The sequence below is a fragment of the Haliotis asinina genome, chromosome 1, assembly GCF_037392515.1.
Source record: "Haliotis asinina isolate JCU_RB_2024 chromosome 1, JCU_Hal_asi_v2, whole genome shotgun sequence".
NCBI lineage: Eukaryota > Metazoa > Mollusca > Gastropoda > Lepetellida > Haliotidae > Haliotis > Haliotis asinina.
In genome coordinates this window covers 64,912,115-64,928,279 of record NC_090280.1, presented here as the reverse complement: position 1 = coordinate 64,928,279, position 16,165 = coordinate 64,912,115, and the positions used below count along the sequence as shown (strand labels likewise).

The following is a 16,165-nucleotide window of genomic DNA, read 5'->3' as shown; positions in this document are numbered from 1 at the left end:
GACATGACAAATTTTTATGACATAATGTTTGTCAAGCATCCTTCCTTTTCCTTGTGTAAACCTGAAAAAAGAAATGTGCGAATGTCCACTTTCGCGATTAGGTAAGGAACATTTTGTTTTTCAAACATAAAAACCACATCATTGAGAAATGAAATATTACGTTTCATATTTTTTATCCCTTCCTCTACTCCCTGGTTAAAGCTGGGGAACATCTGGCACACACTAGCAGATACAGCAAACCGTCAAAAGGGCAAAGATTGCACAGAACGAAGTTTTGAAACAGTTCAAATTACAATAGGATGAAATGTGTTACTTCCTTTTGATAGTCCGCCCTCTGGTTGTCATTTGAAAAAATATATTAAGATTCTAAAAACGGTTCAAAGGTCGGCATATCTGCATGGAAGAAAGGTAGATAGAAATGCTTAGAGGAACGTCATGTCAAAATGCACAGCAGAAATGTAGATAGCAAGGAAGGAAGGTAGATATACATGCACAGGAGAAAGGAAGACGGAAATTCATTGACGAATGGTAGACAGAAATGCATAGTAGAAAGGTAGAAGGAATGAAGAAGATCTAGAAATCATTCCATTTGACTCGTCTAGCAAAATGAGACATGTATGGTGAAATATTACCGTTTCGTTTCTCATTTGGTAGGCCACTATTTCGCGAAGAAAAAGCCACCCCAACATTTACGAAGTTGCATGACAGTTACAGAGAGAACAATTTGCGAATAGGATGAAGACTGAACAAACTCAAGGACATGGAAAAGATATGCTATACATGGACTGTGGCCATTTGATTGCAAATCGTTTCGGTGACCTATAGGACACAGACGTGGGTACTGAACTGAACTCTTGTGAAATGAACTGCAGTCGGAATGTATCTGAATGCTAATGCATTATGCATAGTATGCATCTATGTTCAATTAGTTTTACTCTGTGTAATGATGCATAAACGAGTAAACGATTCAATTATAAATTTTAAAATGTTTTTTTCTTTCACTTTTTTCTTATCACAAGATCAGTAGATCCTCCTTTCACCCTCGTGGGACTTTCTACCTGTTACTGCATAATATAGACAGATATTGTTGGGTACTAATAATACTGTTTGTCTGTGATCCATACGTAAACCGTAGGTGTTGTGGTTCAGTCTGCACACCCCGATCCGACCATCTCCCAGTAAATACCGAAGATGAAGAAGAAGAATAGTTTACCATAGTGTCACATGCTGAATTACAATAAAGACAGTTCATTGTGTCGGGGTTCTCGCGTCATGTGGCCCGTGAGAAAGAAATGTCGCAGTTATATAAAATCACTGATAATAGCATCAAACTAACTTATACTCACACGCATGCCCAAACACATGATTGAGAACGGTAGATAGAAAATGTACCATACGTATATAATAACTTTTACCTTACAGTAACATTTTTAGAGTTTATATGTGACCTATGGTAATTATAATACCTAGAATAGTTGTCAGGGAATTAGCTTGGGACCGCAACACCTTTGAAATAACCAAGAGAAGCATCAATTAGTGGCCTGTCTTTATTCGGTGCATTTCATGAGTGATCACATAGTAAAACATTAGCACTATTTCAAGTTTGTACAAATAATACGTATGAAAACCATGCGAATTAACAATTACATCAACCTTACTGACAAGAGACCTTACAATAAACAAATGCAAGGATTACACAGAAGTGAGGACAGTGCAGCTGAGAAATATGCATAAAGACTGATGAGGTAACTGCAGTAAGACACGTACGTGTTATCAATAACTAAAACATTCTTCTGTTTGTCGTAAATGACAGGCGATACTTACCAGCAGAACGCAACTTAAAGGGTGCAATAAGAATATACAAATAATTTCACGTCAGTGTGCTAGTTGAATCATATGACCACATTTTTACATCTAGACTATCGTGAGATACTAAAGATCACATGTCGAACAGCATGTTATTGAAAAAGTTCATATGCATAGTTAGAGCTTAACAATACTGAAAACGTAGCAATATTAAACAGCAGAATGAAACACAAGGTTTATGCGCGCTCCCTAGTTTTGCGTGTACAGTATAGTTACCTCATGTAATACATTTGAATTAAACGCACACAATAATCATTTAGAAATACATTCAGTGGTATACATTTGGTTGCAAACATGCAACAGAATATACAAGACGTGCACAAAGATTTCTCTGCTTCCACGAGCCCGATTATATGTAAATATGATTTACTAAAGTTATGTTATGCCTTACGCGAGTAGATTATGCTGCAAACTATTTTGATGTAGACTAAATATTTATACTGGTGCTACAAGGTCTGACCTAACTAAAATATTCCCAGGTGTACTTAGCCTATACTGCATAGTTTAAATGACAGTATACCGTATAAACTAACACCATGGAACGCAACAGAAAACAGAAACTGTGAACATAATTTAGGAACATAAATTGTATGAAATGAACATGGCTTACCTTCAAACTAACCAAGAGAAACATCGATTATTGGCCAATCTTTATTCGGTGCTTTTCATGAGTGAAGTACCCCGAATAAAGGCCGTTATATATACCACCAGTGCTCTGACAGTTCGTGATATCGACGCACGTTCAACTGACTAATCCTTTAACAATACATACAAAGGCGGCTATCTATACTGCTGCCTATCTGAATTTTGAGAGTACCAGCGTTGCTTCAAAGACATGAGAACGCAGACATGACTAAAAGTATCTAACAGTTTTCACGACGAGTGTGGTATCATTGAGTAATCATTACCTTTCTTTCTGGACATGTAGTCTTAACGATTAGTGCATAACGCTTATCAAGTAAACTTAGTAATTAAGACGAGCCCATATCTCACTGACAGATTATATACTTGGAATGAACCATGCATGTAATCTTAAAGCTAAACACTTAGTGCTAATTATCTTATAACTTGGAAATGAAGCTCACAAATAACAGATACAGCGTTCATTATTCTTGCTTTTTTCAGTAATTGGGTCTTTTAGTTCTATTCTATAAACTCAGAAATATTTATGTAAGATCGTAAGACATATGACGTATTTTAGAACTATGATACGTATTTCAAGTGAGATTGGAGACAAAATACCACTACTTGTTTAAATATGAATTACTCCCAGCACTGTACATCTAGAGACCATGGCCATGGGTGATAAAATGAGTTTATTTCAAAGTATAAAAGTCTTGGATTTCATTGAATTTGTGAACCTTTTGCCGCTCTATATTATGGAATTTTAAATAATCTTTACGTCGCGATTCTAGTCCGTCTATGTATTGACCTCCGTAAACGCTCATTATGCTGTGCATGCGGCCTTGAGAGAAAATAAAGTTCAGTTAAATTCAGACAAACCACCTCACTACGGGCATTTCAAAAGGAACCCATAGCAGCAAAACGGTGGTTGTATCTACGGGACACTCAGTACGTAGTCGTAGTTATCTTTATATTTAATTGCTGAAAAACTTCGAACATGGGCAAAGCCTTACACACTAACCCTACCCAGATGAGCACGTTTCAGACCTTTAAACGACGTCATTCCTATCTATTGTCAATTGTTTCAGTGAAAATTCTACTTTCAAATGTCTGTTTCAGATATGCGTATATGGTTAATATGGCTAATTAACCTAAAGCTAATATGGTTAAATTTTCAGGAACCCGCTGTTTAGAATTTAGCAGCCCCTTCATTGTTGTCTACAGACGCCGTTTTGGGGGATCTCCTAAGAAATCTGACTTCAACCAAAGCATACAGCGTCATTCCTAAACCTAGCATGGTCATTGCGATTATAAGTTTGACAGACACACACAGCATACTACTGTATACAAAGGTACATGTAAATGCTATAGATTTGAAACCCTCATATACTGCAAATGCAGATTGCTTGTTGTCTTGAAATATTTCTCCTAACACAGAGTTCGTCTGGGTTTTCCATATTCCTTCTGAAATCCCCCACACAGAAGAAATAACATATACTAAGTAAATGTCATGCTGAGACGGAACCCAGTGATACAACCACAACATCAGCGCCATCTGAAGAAGAGCAGCAAGGCCAAGTAACACATATCGCCGTGTGTATTTAGCTATTTTGCTGAACAGGAAACTGCTTGAAGCGGAACAAACTCCGTATGATGTCATCACGTAGCCTACGTTTTGTATCCCAAAAGGGCAGCTGACGTATGACTTGGTTAGCTCCGTGAAGACCACAACCTGCTCTATGGCTGTATATAACATAAATGGAAGCAGGAACTTGATATCAGTCTTGATGATGAGTCTGAACCAAGACCACAGTGACTTTTTGATGCTGTTCTCGTTGGCCGATGACGGATTTTGTATCGGTTGAAGGAAAACACTGACAATCCCTAGACCCATGGCAACACATCCCAGGAATACCCCCAGAAGTATGTAAACCACGGTTGACTCCGGATCGGCGATAATATCAACTGTTTCTTCCTGTGGACAATCATTTGCTCCACAGAAGGAAGACGAGTTAATGTTAGTACTGTTATACTCACCTTGATATAGAACAAGGGACGATAGTAGGTTGCCCACGATATTACAGAGTTCAAACATACCGAAGAAGATACCGTTTGTTCTGCTGAGGGAGGTGGGGAGTTCCACACCCGTCCGCATACTAGATAAAAAAGCGCAGGAGGTGAGATATATCCCTGAAGATGTCCATAACGGTCCCGTGACTGCTCCAAGAATGATTGATGAAGGAATAAGAGTTGCGAATGAAGGGTAAAAGTTGGATGCAACATAAATCAGATGTCCTGCGAAAGCAATCATGATGGATCGCTTGACTCCAACAACAGTGATACACGTGGGAGCATAGATGGCCGACAAAATGGCGGCTCCGTAAAGACAACTGAGGGAGAGAACTCCCAAGCCACCTTCATCGTTCAGGCTCCCTTGTAGATTCTGTAACGACAAGTACGACGAGAACACAAACAGGAATCCTAGTCCAAGGACGATCGTGTTCTTTGTTTCCTTCCCAGACAGTGGCGATGAAGGCTCGTCAGTCTCCACTTTCGACGTACCAGTTTCTAGCTCCATTGTGTTTGTACCAAGCGTGAACTGTTTCAACTTTCCGGTTGCACGAAGGAGTAGTACACTTTACGCTTTCCTTGAGTTGAGAAACACAGTAAGGTCACTCTTTTTTGTTTCAGTATGACCGACACTGAGCAAAGCCTCTTGTCCTACTTTTGCGATCCGGGACCTTATCCTGACATACAGGTAAGCTGTATGCAGGTGTGTGCTGTGTTCGGTACACCATGGCCACAGGCAGCTGAGTGTGTCTGTATTCAAAATCTCAGGACAACATTGCACGTAGTTACTGCGTAACAAAACCGGCGAGAGGCACAAAGACTGGCTCACGCAATCGCCCCTTATCGTTAAGACAGGTCGATTCCTTTTAGTCAAAATACATGACTGTAACAATCTGAGAACAAGGTGGGAATTCATCTAATATCTTTCCTAGAGATATCTATCGACAGCTACAGACATGGAGTGAAATATAAATTCCCAAGTACGATTTCAATGGCTGCTTTTGGAAGGTACCCTGGTATATTGAGACTCTTTCTGTAGCAGACCTGAGAGTCATTTTGGCCATACAAAAGATATGTCTGGCAGCGAATATAGCTGACGACTGATCATAGCGTTAAACACCTGTCCTGTTCAATGTTGTGAATGTAATGAATCGTGTTGACAATATCTTTAACGTTCATGATAAAGAAGCTTTTCTAGGGTGTCTTCGGGCGAAGTCACCTGGTTGAAATGGAGTTGGTAAGACATGTTTGAACGCTCTCAAGAATAAGTTTAAATGGTGGGAATGAAAGATCTTTTCTCGTGAAATATGCCCCTTCGTCGCATGCATGAGTTATAGCCAGCTTGTTCGCTAACTGCTTAACATACGACAGCTTTCAGAGGTTCGGATCTCAGTGTTGGAAGTAATGCAGTAGCTGACCGGGAATCAGTCCATTAAGACACATTGCGTGATGCCAACATCACCTAATACCAATGTCCAAACCACCTGATCACTGAATGTCAGTCTCAAAGGGCACAACGTATTATTAATCTCGACTCCCTTGGGACCATACATCCCTACTCTACTGGGCGGACCGAGTTAATGTAGCCATCCTTAAGAGGCACCCACTCCACAGCTGGGTGGCCTGGGACACATAGTCACAGCACTTTGTCCAAGTTCACTGGACGTTGCTGTACCTGCACCTAGGTGTTTGCACGTATACATGTGGCCATCATCCGGTCATATATCAACAGACTCGTGGGTTCTTTTAAGTGCACAGGTGTACTGTACATTAGGGGTTGTGACAATACTGAGAGAGTCTGCACACAAAGATTACTCCAAGGTTTTCTCACCCGGTCACAGGTGTGCTCGACCCCGGCACCCGAAGCTCGCTGGATCAGTAGCCTGGCGCCGTAACCACAATGATACTAACATTTCCTTAAAAAAATATTTCGCTCTTCTTACGTCGTGCGTGTGTGTGTATGCACCAGCCCAGATTGTTCTACATTGTGCCAACAAGTACTATTGTTCTACATTGTGCCAACAAGTACTATTTTTCAAGGTCTTGTGGCATGACACGACCGGTATGGACGTTCTCTCCAGTGCACCACGCATACGATATCGATAAAGAGCTGAGCTTTATGCCACAAATGTACGAAAGCCTAATGCTGCCACTTTTGTAGCATAAAACAATTATCGTTACTTCGATTATTTACTCGTTGCTTCGAGTATGTTCCCATTATTGCAAATGTTTTTTCGTTGCTTCGAATAATTTCTCGTTACCTCGACAATTTTCTCGTTACTTTAAGTCTCTTTCAAAAACTTGAAATTTCGAGTATTTTCTCGTCATTTCAAATATCATTTCGTTCCTTTGATTAATTTCTCGTTACTTCGAGTGTGTTCTCATCGCTTCAAGTTTCAGTCAGAACCGTGAAATTTCGCTAGCATGTATAGTGTAAGGAAATCTGCACCGACCAAGATGACATCCTCATACCCACAGCCTAAGGCACATTTGGGTGGAAACCGCAAAAAATTCATATCTGAGTGTAAACTCCAAGGGGCAAAGCTATCTATCATGCTTGATATGTGTACCAAGTCTGATGAAGTTATCACGTAGATGCTTCGGACAGCATCGACCTCCCAAAAGACAACCCGCTTAAAACAACACATTTTATGGTTGTAGTCCAGGAGGAGGCAGCTGAAAAATCTGATGTCGAGCGTCCCAAGTACTGATTTGGTTTGACTCTATTTTCAGTTAGTAAGATGTTTTGTGCTCATGAAAAGGCCTGTGATACTCTCAGATTGTGGTATCACGTCTATTTTTCACAGGTCATTTTTTGTGGTGGGGGTCTGTGAGCATTTTCATGACATTTGGTTTGCTGCCCGACAACATCTCAAAGTTAATCATGGATAGTTTTACTACTATCAATCTTATCACTTTCATTTTGACCTTTGTGTATTGCTAAAGGATGTATAAATCTTTGACATATTTTTGCTTTTGAAAATAATCAAAATGACCGCCATTTTGGACGCCGTCTTGAATTGTTGTGTATTGCCTTCTCGGCAGTTAAATTTATGCAAAAAATAACACTGTATGTGTCCATTTACATCCAATGTTGATACTTTTGATGTTTTTTGACACCTATCTCTTCTAGAGTGGTGGCTTGGGCACAAAACAAGTAATTTTGTATGGGCATGTCTTGGTAATATGTTTTACAGCTTATTCTTATACAGGGGATTTTAGCGATTCTCCAGCTTTTCATGGAAATGTGTGGTGGTGATTTATTTATTGAAAGTTTACATTATTCTTGTAACTAGATTCAGGTTTTCTGTTTACTTCTAGAGTGACAGCATGTTATATGAAATTATTTTATATCATCCAAGATGGCCGCCACTGTAGTTTTACTACTTATACATAGCTGAGGACTAAATTTGTACTGATATATAAAACAAACAATTCATTTGGTGTCACAATATGGCTGGGATATTGCCGATGTGACGTTCAATATTAATTCACCCACTCACATTCATTTGGTGTCACATGTTTAACACAGACTGAGTATAGAAAAAAAACTAAATTTCAGTGTTATGGTTAATAACAGATTCACATCCCTAAAGTATCTGATGAAATAACATTATCCAAAGTATTAGAAAACTATGCTTCACGGTCGATAACTGCATCTAAGCTCTTGTTGTAGCTATTCAAATGGTCTGTCAGATAATCCTTAATCACTTTTGATACATTCAGAAACTTACAATTAACTCTCTTCCCTTTCTTTCATATCATATGTTACATCAAGCCAGAATTGGAGTCATCTACAAGCCAAAGTTGTTCGGACAACAATCACCTGACGTGCAAAAAGACACGTCTCTGTGCTCAATAAATCACTTCATCTGCATTGACATAGATCTCACTGCTGGCATACTGACTTTATTGCATCTACTCTGTGTCAGTTTAACCAATCCACCGTGAGCAGAATCTATCGACATCAGAAAAGGGATAAGCTGATCATCACAAATTCTCCAACCATGGTCAACTGGTGAAGGAATATGATTGGCTGCAGATACTGTTTTCAAACATGCACTTGGTATTTTACTTGCTCAATGTGATAGTCTAGACTGTTGGATTTTGGTGGGAGCTTTTCATTGAATGTCTTGTCTCATCCACAGACATCACCGGATTGTATGGTACATACATTGAACTAAACGTCTGTGCGATGTGATCTGGTAATGTTTGTATTGTAAATTCTGGTTTGTTAATACGCCCGTGTACTGATGTATTTTTGTTTTAATGTTGGAGTTGTTTCTTGGTGTGTTTCTGTGTTGGCAGTGTTTAGTAGTGTATGTCAGTGTATGGCAAAAACAAGCACTCCTACACGGCGATAAAGTCGGGCACATCCGATTTCCATGGACAAAAACAGTTCTTCGAGTTCAGAACAACAAAACAAACAAGTACAACTAGATCAGCTCTGCAGATTGCATTGTTTAATATCATCATTCCCAACATGGAACAGTACGAAATCCTCGAACATAAACACCAACATTGTCGCCGAAGAATGGGTGTCTACACCGACCATTTTCAAATTTGAGATTTGAACAAGGTCAAAGGTAACTGAAGCCCGACACGTAAAACCAGAGATAAAAACACTTTTTTGAGAAAAAAACCCTCTGGAACCGTGTTCCCTCAACGTATGCAACGCTACCTGTTCTGCTGGAGGGTTTACAGTAGTAGACAAGCATAGTTCATTGTCACAAAATGTACGAACAGTAAAACATCCACATCCCGTTTCAGAAGAATCTTCTGTCCATGGAATGTTTTCTTGGCAGTCGTCCTGCCTCTGGGGGACTTCAGGGTCCTATTCTGCCCCTAGGACGATGGTATCCACGCTCCTGATAACAAAGATAACAAATACGTTAATGTTTCATATCACTGATATTTACAACATTGATAATGAATATCAAAAGTATATGCACTTTTCGTGAGAAAAACGCTGTTACCTGAAACACAAGTTGTAACTTGCTCATGACGTCATTGTCAACAAGAACATAAGTTTGCAGTGGAGGTCATTGTAAACAAGAACATAAGTTTGCAGTGGAGGTCATTGTAAACAAGAACATAAGTTTGCAGTGGAGGTCATTGTAAACAAGGATTCATTTTATGTTTTCTTTGAAAGATCGTTTGAAAAAATACAGTTGCTTCCGTGGGCAACGGTCCTACTAATATAGGTAAATACTATTCTACATCATTTATACCTCCAACACACATTAAGAATGCATGGTTGTTGTTTTCCCCCGCTTTCAGCAATATTCCAGCTATATTACGGAGAGAAACAACAAATATAGGCTCCACACATTATTCCCATATGATAAATCGAATTAGAGTTATTTGGAGCGTCATGAGCGAACGCTTTAACCATTCCGTTATTCGATGGTCCCCATAGATATAAATTCAAAACAATTATGTCGGGTCGTGAAAAACAAAACTGAATCTAATTAATATAAAACTGAAATATTGAAATGCATTACCAGAAAGTGGCCGCACAGTCGGCTAGTACACTGACCCTCAAAGTGACCATCCGGGACTTACTTTGTCTCGAACTACCTACGAAAGGACGGAATGGTGGGTTAACACTAAGTTATGCCATCTATAGATAGCATCGTACAGGGCATGCACGAAGGGGGCCCTATCTACACTACCACCTAAATCTACCAGTCAAGTGCAGTCAGCACTGGGTCTACTGGGGATGCTGAAAAGACTGGGGCCACAGAGTGTGCCAACCCTAAACTAGCTGGGTTGCTGTAACAACCTTCCTGACTGTACAATCAGGCCCTAGCACCGAACCTACTCCATGTACAGTCGGCAAGGGGCTACGCGAAGAGCGGATGTACAATGGAGCCACCATGAGACAAAAGCTCATCCCATCGGTCCCTCGGAAAGCCAGTGTACTAAAGTCCAGGTGGAAGGGTTTAGAGGGACACAACACCAAATCCAGAATGTGCCAGGGTTCCTGCGTCTGAAAGAAATGAGCATCAGGAATCACATTTCACGCATATGTAGATTGCTTTAACAACAGAGAGTAAGTGTGATATTATGCCGCTTTTGACAATATTCCAACGACTGGCCTCAGAAGTGGGCGTGAGGCATAGTATTTAAGTGGGGACTCGAACACTGGCACTGAACTTGGCGTGCCAACACTTGAACAACGAGGCTACACTACCACTCCGTTTACATACAGAAATCAGAATCAAACTTTCCATCTATACCTAAATGGATGTGACTATGCTTGTCGTAAAAAGCGACTATCGGGATCGACTGGTCAGGCTCGCTGACTAAGTTGACACATGTCATCGGTTTCCAATTGCGCAGATCGATGCTCAATTTGTTGATCACTGGATTGTCTGGTGCAGACTCGATTATTTACAGACCGTCACTATATAGCTGGAATATTGTTGAGTGCGGCATAAAACTAAACTCACTCACTCCTCAATGGCTGAATACTATGAGAGAATGAGTGTGGACTATATGTTAAACAAATATTCATGAAGACGCATATTAATTTTTCTTCCAAATACAGTTGGAAACACCTACCTGTATGATCCTCTGTCGCCCTTCCGGAGATTCCCTGATCCACGTCTGTCCATGGAATGTCTTCTCGGCAGTCGTCCTGCCTCTGGGGGACTTCAGGGTCCACTTCCGCCCCCAGGTCGATGGTATCCCTCCTCCTAATAGTAAAGTGAATATATTTTACATCAACGGTACTTACCATGTATATAAATGCAAGTTATATGCCAACACATGCAAAACGCTCAAACCTGAAACTCAAGTTGTAACATTGGAGTAGATGTCATGGCAAACAAGGATGCATTGCATAAAACATTGTTTCAACTCCCTACTCCCCCACCCCACCTCCGTTTACATGCGGAAACCAGTACCAACCTTTCCCATCTGTACCTAAATGGCTGTATACTATGAGAGAATGAGTGTGCACTGTATATTAAACAGACATTCATGAAGACGCATATTTTGTTCTAAATACAGTTGGAAACACCTACCTGTATTATCCTCTGTCGCCCTTCCGGAGATTCCCTGATCCACGTCTGTCCATGGAATGTCTTCTCGGCAGTCGTCCTGTCTCTGGGGTACTTCAGGGTTCATTTCCGCCCCCAGGACGATGGGTTCCTTCTCCTAATGATATAGTGAATATATTTTACATCATTGATACTTACTGTGTGTATGAAACCAAGTTATATGCCAACACGTTAAAAAATCCCAAACATGAAACTTAGCTTGGAACTTTGCAGTAGACGTCATAGCATAGAACGATGCATTTTATGTTTTCTTCAAAAAGATTGTTTGAAAGAAACAATTGCTTGCGTAAGTGACGGTTCTACAAAAAAAAGACAAAGAACACTTTACATAGTTTAGGCTTCCCACAAAGATTGTGACTGCATGGGTGTACTTTTAACACCGCTTTTAGCAATATTCCAGCTATATCACAGCGGGAAACAACAGATATAGGCTCCACACATCATTCCCATATGGTAAATCAAATCAGGATTGTTTGGAGCGTCATGAGCGAACGCTTTAACCATTCCGTTATTCGATGATCCCTATAAATTTAAATTCAAAACAAATATGTCAGGTCGTGAAAAACAAAACTGAATCTAAATTTTAAACTGAAATATTGAAATACTTCACCAGCATGTGGCCAGTACACTGACCCTCAAAGTGACCATCCGGGACTTACTTTGTCTCGAACTACCTACGAAAGGACGGAATGGTGGGTTAACACTAAGTTATGCCATCTATAGATAGCATCGTACAGGGCATGCACGAAGGGGGCCCTATCTACACTACCACCTAAATCTACCAGTCAAGTGCAGTCAGCACTGGGTCTACTGGGGATGCTGAAAAGACTGGGGCCACAAAGTGTGCCATCCCTACACTAGCTGGGTTGCTGTAACAACCTTCCTGACTGTACAATCAGGCCCTAGCACCGAACCTACTCCATGTACAGTCGGCAGGGGGCTACGCGGAGAGCGGATGTACAATGGAGCCACCATGAGACAAAAGCTCATCCCATCGGTCCCTCGGAAAGCCAGTGTACTAAAGTCCAGGTGGAAGGGTTTAGAGGGACACAGCACCAAATCCAGAATGTGCCAGGGTACCTGCGTCTGAAAGAAATGAGCATCAGGAATCACATTTCACGCATATGTAGACTGCTTTAACAACAGAGAGTAAGTGTGATATTATGCCGCTTTTGACAATATTCCAACGACTGGCCTCAGAAGTGGGCGTGAGGCATAGTATTTAAGTGGGGACTCGAACACTGGCACTGAACTTGGCGTGCCAACACTTGAACAACGAGGCTACACTACCACTCCGTTTACATACAGAAATCAGAATCAAACTTTCCATCTATACCTAAATGGATGTGACTATGCTTGTCGTAAAAAGCGACTATCGGGATCGACTGGTCAGGCTCGCTGACTAAGTTGACACATGTCATCGGTTTCCAATTGCGCAGATCGATGCTCAATTTGTTGATCACTGGATTGTCTGGTGCAGACTCGATTATTTACAGACCGTCACTATATAGCTGGAATATTGTTGAGTGCGGCATAAAACTAAACTCACTCACTCCTCAATGGCTGAATACTATGAGAGAATGAGTGTGGACTATATGTTAAACAAATATTCATGAAGACGCATATTAATTTTTCTTCCAAATACAGTTGGAAACACCTACCTGTATGATCCTCTGTCGCCCTTCCGGAGATTCCCTGATCCACGTCTGTCCATGGAATGTCTTCTCGGCAGTCGTCCTGCCTCTGGGGGACTTCAGGGTCCACTTCCGCCCCCAGGTCGATGGTATCCCTCCTCCTAATAGTAAAGTGAATATATTTTACATCAACGGTACTTACCATGTATATAAATGCAAGTTATATGCCAACACATGCAAAACGCTCAAACCTGAAACTCAAGTTGTAACATTGGAGTAGATGTCATGGCAAACAAGGATGCATTGGATAAAACATTGTTTCAACTCCCTACTCCCCCACCCCACCTCCGTTTACATGCAGAAACCAGTACCAACCTTTCCCATCTGTACCTAAATGGCTGTATACTATGAGAGAATGAGTGTGCACTGTATATACAAAACACACATTCATGAAGACGCATGTTTTCTTCCAAATACAGTTGGAAACACCTACCTGTATGATCCTCTGTCGCCCTTCCGGAGATTCCCTGATCCACGTCTGTCCATGGAATGTCTTCTCGGCAGTCGTCCTGTCTCTGGGGTACTTCAGGGTTCATTTCCGCCCCCAGGACGATGGGTTCCTTCTCCTAATGATATAGTGAATATATTTTACATCATTGATACTTACTGTGTGTATAAATCCAAGTTATATGCCAACACGTTAAAAAATCTCAAACATGAAACTTAGCTTGGAACTTTGCAGTAGACGTCATAGCATAGAATGATGCATTTTATGTTTTCTTCAAAAAGATTGTTTGAAAGAAACAATTGCTTGCGTAAGTGACGGTTCTACAAAAAAAAAAGACAAAGAGCACTTTACATAGTTTAGGCTTCCCACAAAGATTGTGACTGCATGGGTGTACTTTTAACACCGCTTTTAGCAATATTCCAGCTATATCACAGCGGGAAACAACACATATAGGCTCCACACATCATTCCCATATGGTAAATCAAATCAGGATTGTTTGGAGCGTCATGAGCGAACGCTTTAACCATTCCGTTATTCGATGATCCCTATAAATTTAAATTCAAAACAAATATGTCAGGTCGTGAAAAACAAAACTGAATCTAAATTTTAAACTGAAATATTGAAATACTTCACCAGCATGTGGCCAGTACACTGACCCTCAAAGTGACCATCCGGGACTTACTTTGTCTCGAACTACCTACGAAAGGACGGAATGGTGGGTTAACACTAAGTTATGCCATCTATAGATAGCATCGTACAGGGCATGCACGAAGGGGCCCCTATCTACACTACCACCTAAATCTACCAGTCAAGTGCAGTCAGCACTGGGTCTACTGGGGATGCTGAAAAGACTGGGGCCACAGAGTGTGCCAACCCTAAACTAGCTGGGTTGCTGTAACAACCATCCTGACTGTACAATCAGGCCCTAGCACCGAACCTACTCCATGTACAGTCGGCAGGGGGCTACGCGGAGAGCGGATGTACAATGGAGCCACCATGAGACAAAAGCTCATCCCATCGGTCCCTCGGAAAGCCAGTGTACTAAAGTCCAGGTGGAAGGGTTTAGAGGGACACAACACCAAATCCAGAATGTGCCAGGGTTCCTGCGTCTGAAAGAAATGAGCATCAAGAATCACATTTCTCGCGTATGTAGATTGCTTTAACAACAGAGAGTAAGTGTGATATTATGCCGCTTTTGACAATATTCCAACGACTGGCCTCAGAAGTGGGCGTGAGGCATAGTATTTAAGTGGGGACTCGAACACTGACACTGAACATGGCGTGCCAACACTTGAACAACTAGGCTACACTACCACTGCGTTTACTTGCAGAAACAAGTATCAACTTTTGCCATCTATACCTAAATGGATGTATACTATGAGATAATGTGTATGCTCTGTATATTAAACAAATATTCATGAAGACGCATATTTTCTTCCAAATTGATTTTGAAACACCTACATGTCTGGTCCTCTGTCGCCTTTCCGAAGAAGTCGTCCTACCCCAGACTAATATTTCACATCATTGAGAGTCGGTGCGCAGACCCCAAGCGGGCTTCAGTCGCTTGCGCCTTTTGTGTGCATCTGGAAAAGACAAAGGGCAAACCGACCAACTTACGCAACCTAATCCCAGTCGCCGAACCCGAAACAAAGGATTAAAGCTATTGAAAACACCCCAATCACAAGTGTTTGCACAGAGACATGTTTTCTGATTTAGCGTGAGCCAAGTAAGACCTGGTAATATTCATTATTGAAACAAAACGAAACAAAAAATTCTTTGATTAATTACAGATTTATTTATGGAACACAATATAATTAAAACATAATCAACGGCTAATACAATACAGGTATGACGCATTGTAAATTTGAAATTACAAGTTAAACCGAAAGTGACATAGGTGTATGGCTCATTAAAAAAATGAACTGTCGTCCGTGGGTGGGAATGTTGTAAAGTGTGATGTACTTATCACTGCTCATCGCATTCGTGACTCACTCGTGTTATTCTGCGATTACAGTCTGTTTGCAGTGAAAACGTACCGAAGAATGTCTCTTTAACCAAAACACTTGTTGTCATAATTTCATATCACTTTCTTTGTTTGTAGTACAAGGGGTATGCACATTAAATAAAACGCCGAGAAGAAGTTGGGTTGGTCTAAAACTAAACCCACTCACTCACTGTTCTAGCTGCTGCACTTACCACCTTGAAATACAAACCAGTAAAAACGATTTGAATCTATGATCTTTTGTTAAACAACATTTATCCTAAGTTGAATAAAATTCTAAGACTTAAATTTTCTTTCAATTTGCAAGATAAATTGCGTTGATTGGAAACATTAATTTCACTATGTCTGGTTTACTTCTTGTTTAAAGTGAGAAATCATCTCAGCATCGGACACC

At 40.7% G+C, this 16,165-nt stretch overlaps 2 protein-coding genes across 2 annotated transcripts; both read right to left on the bottom strand.

Moving 5' to 3' along the window:
• Window positions 1-3,679: 3,679 nt before the first annotated feature.
• On the bottom strand, window positions 3,680-4,845 carry LOC137274526 (protein unc-93 homolog A-like). Its single transcript, XM_067807769.1, has 2 exons — window positions 4,803-4,845; window positions 3,680-4,647 (listed from the first exon to the last, which is right to left on the bottom strand). Exons 1-2 carry the CDS (start codon window positions 4,843-4,845, stop codon window positions 3,680-3,682), a joined length of 1,011 nt encoding a protein of 336 aa, XP_067663870.1.
• Window positions 4,846-11,428: 6,583 nt separating this feature from the next.
• LOC137274521 (uncharacterized) lies at window positions 11,429-14,458 on the bottom strand. Its single transcript, XM_067807755.1, has 6 exons — window positions 14,403-14,458; window positions 13,755-13,887; window positions 13,289-13,422; window positions 12,287-12,301; window positions 11,592-11,724; window positions 11,429-11,505 (listed from the first exon to the last, which is right to left on the bottom strand). Exons 1-6 carry the CDS (start codon window positions 14,406-14,408, stop codon window positions 11,429-11,431), a joined length of 498 nt encoding a protein of 165 aa, XP_067663856.1. The 5' UTR covers window positions 14,409-14,458.
• Window positions 14,459-16,165: the final 1,707 nt, after the last annotated feature.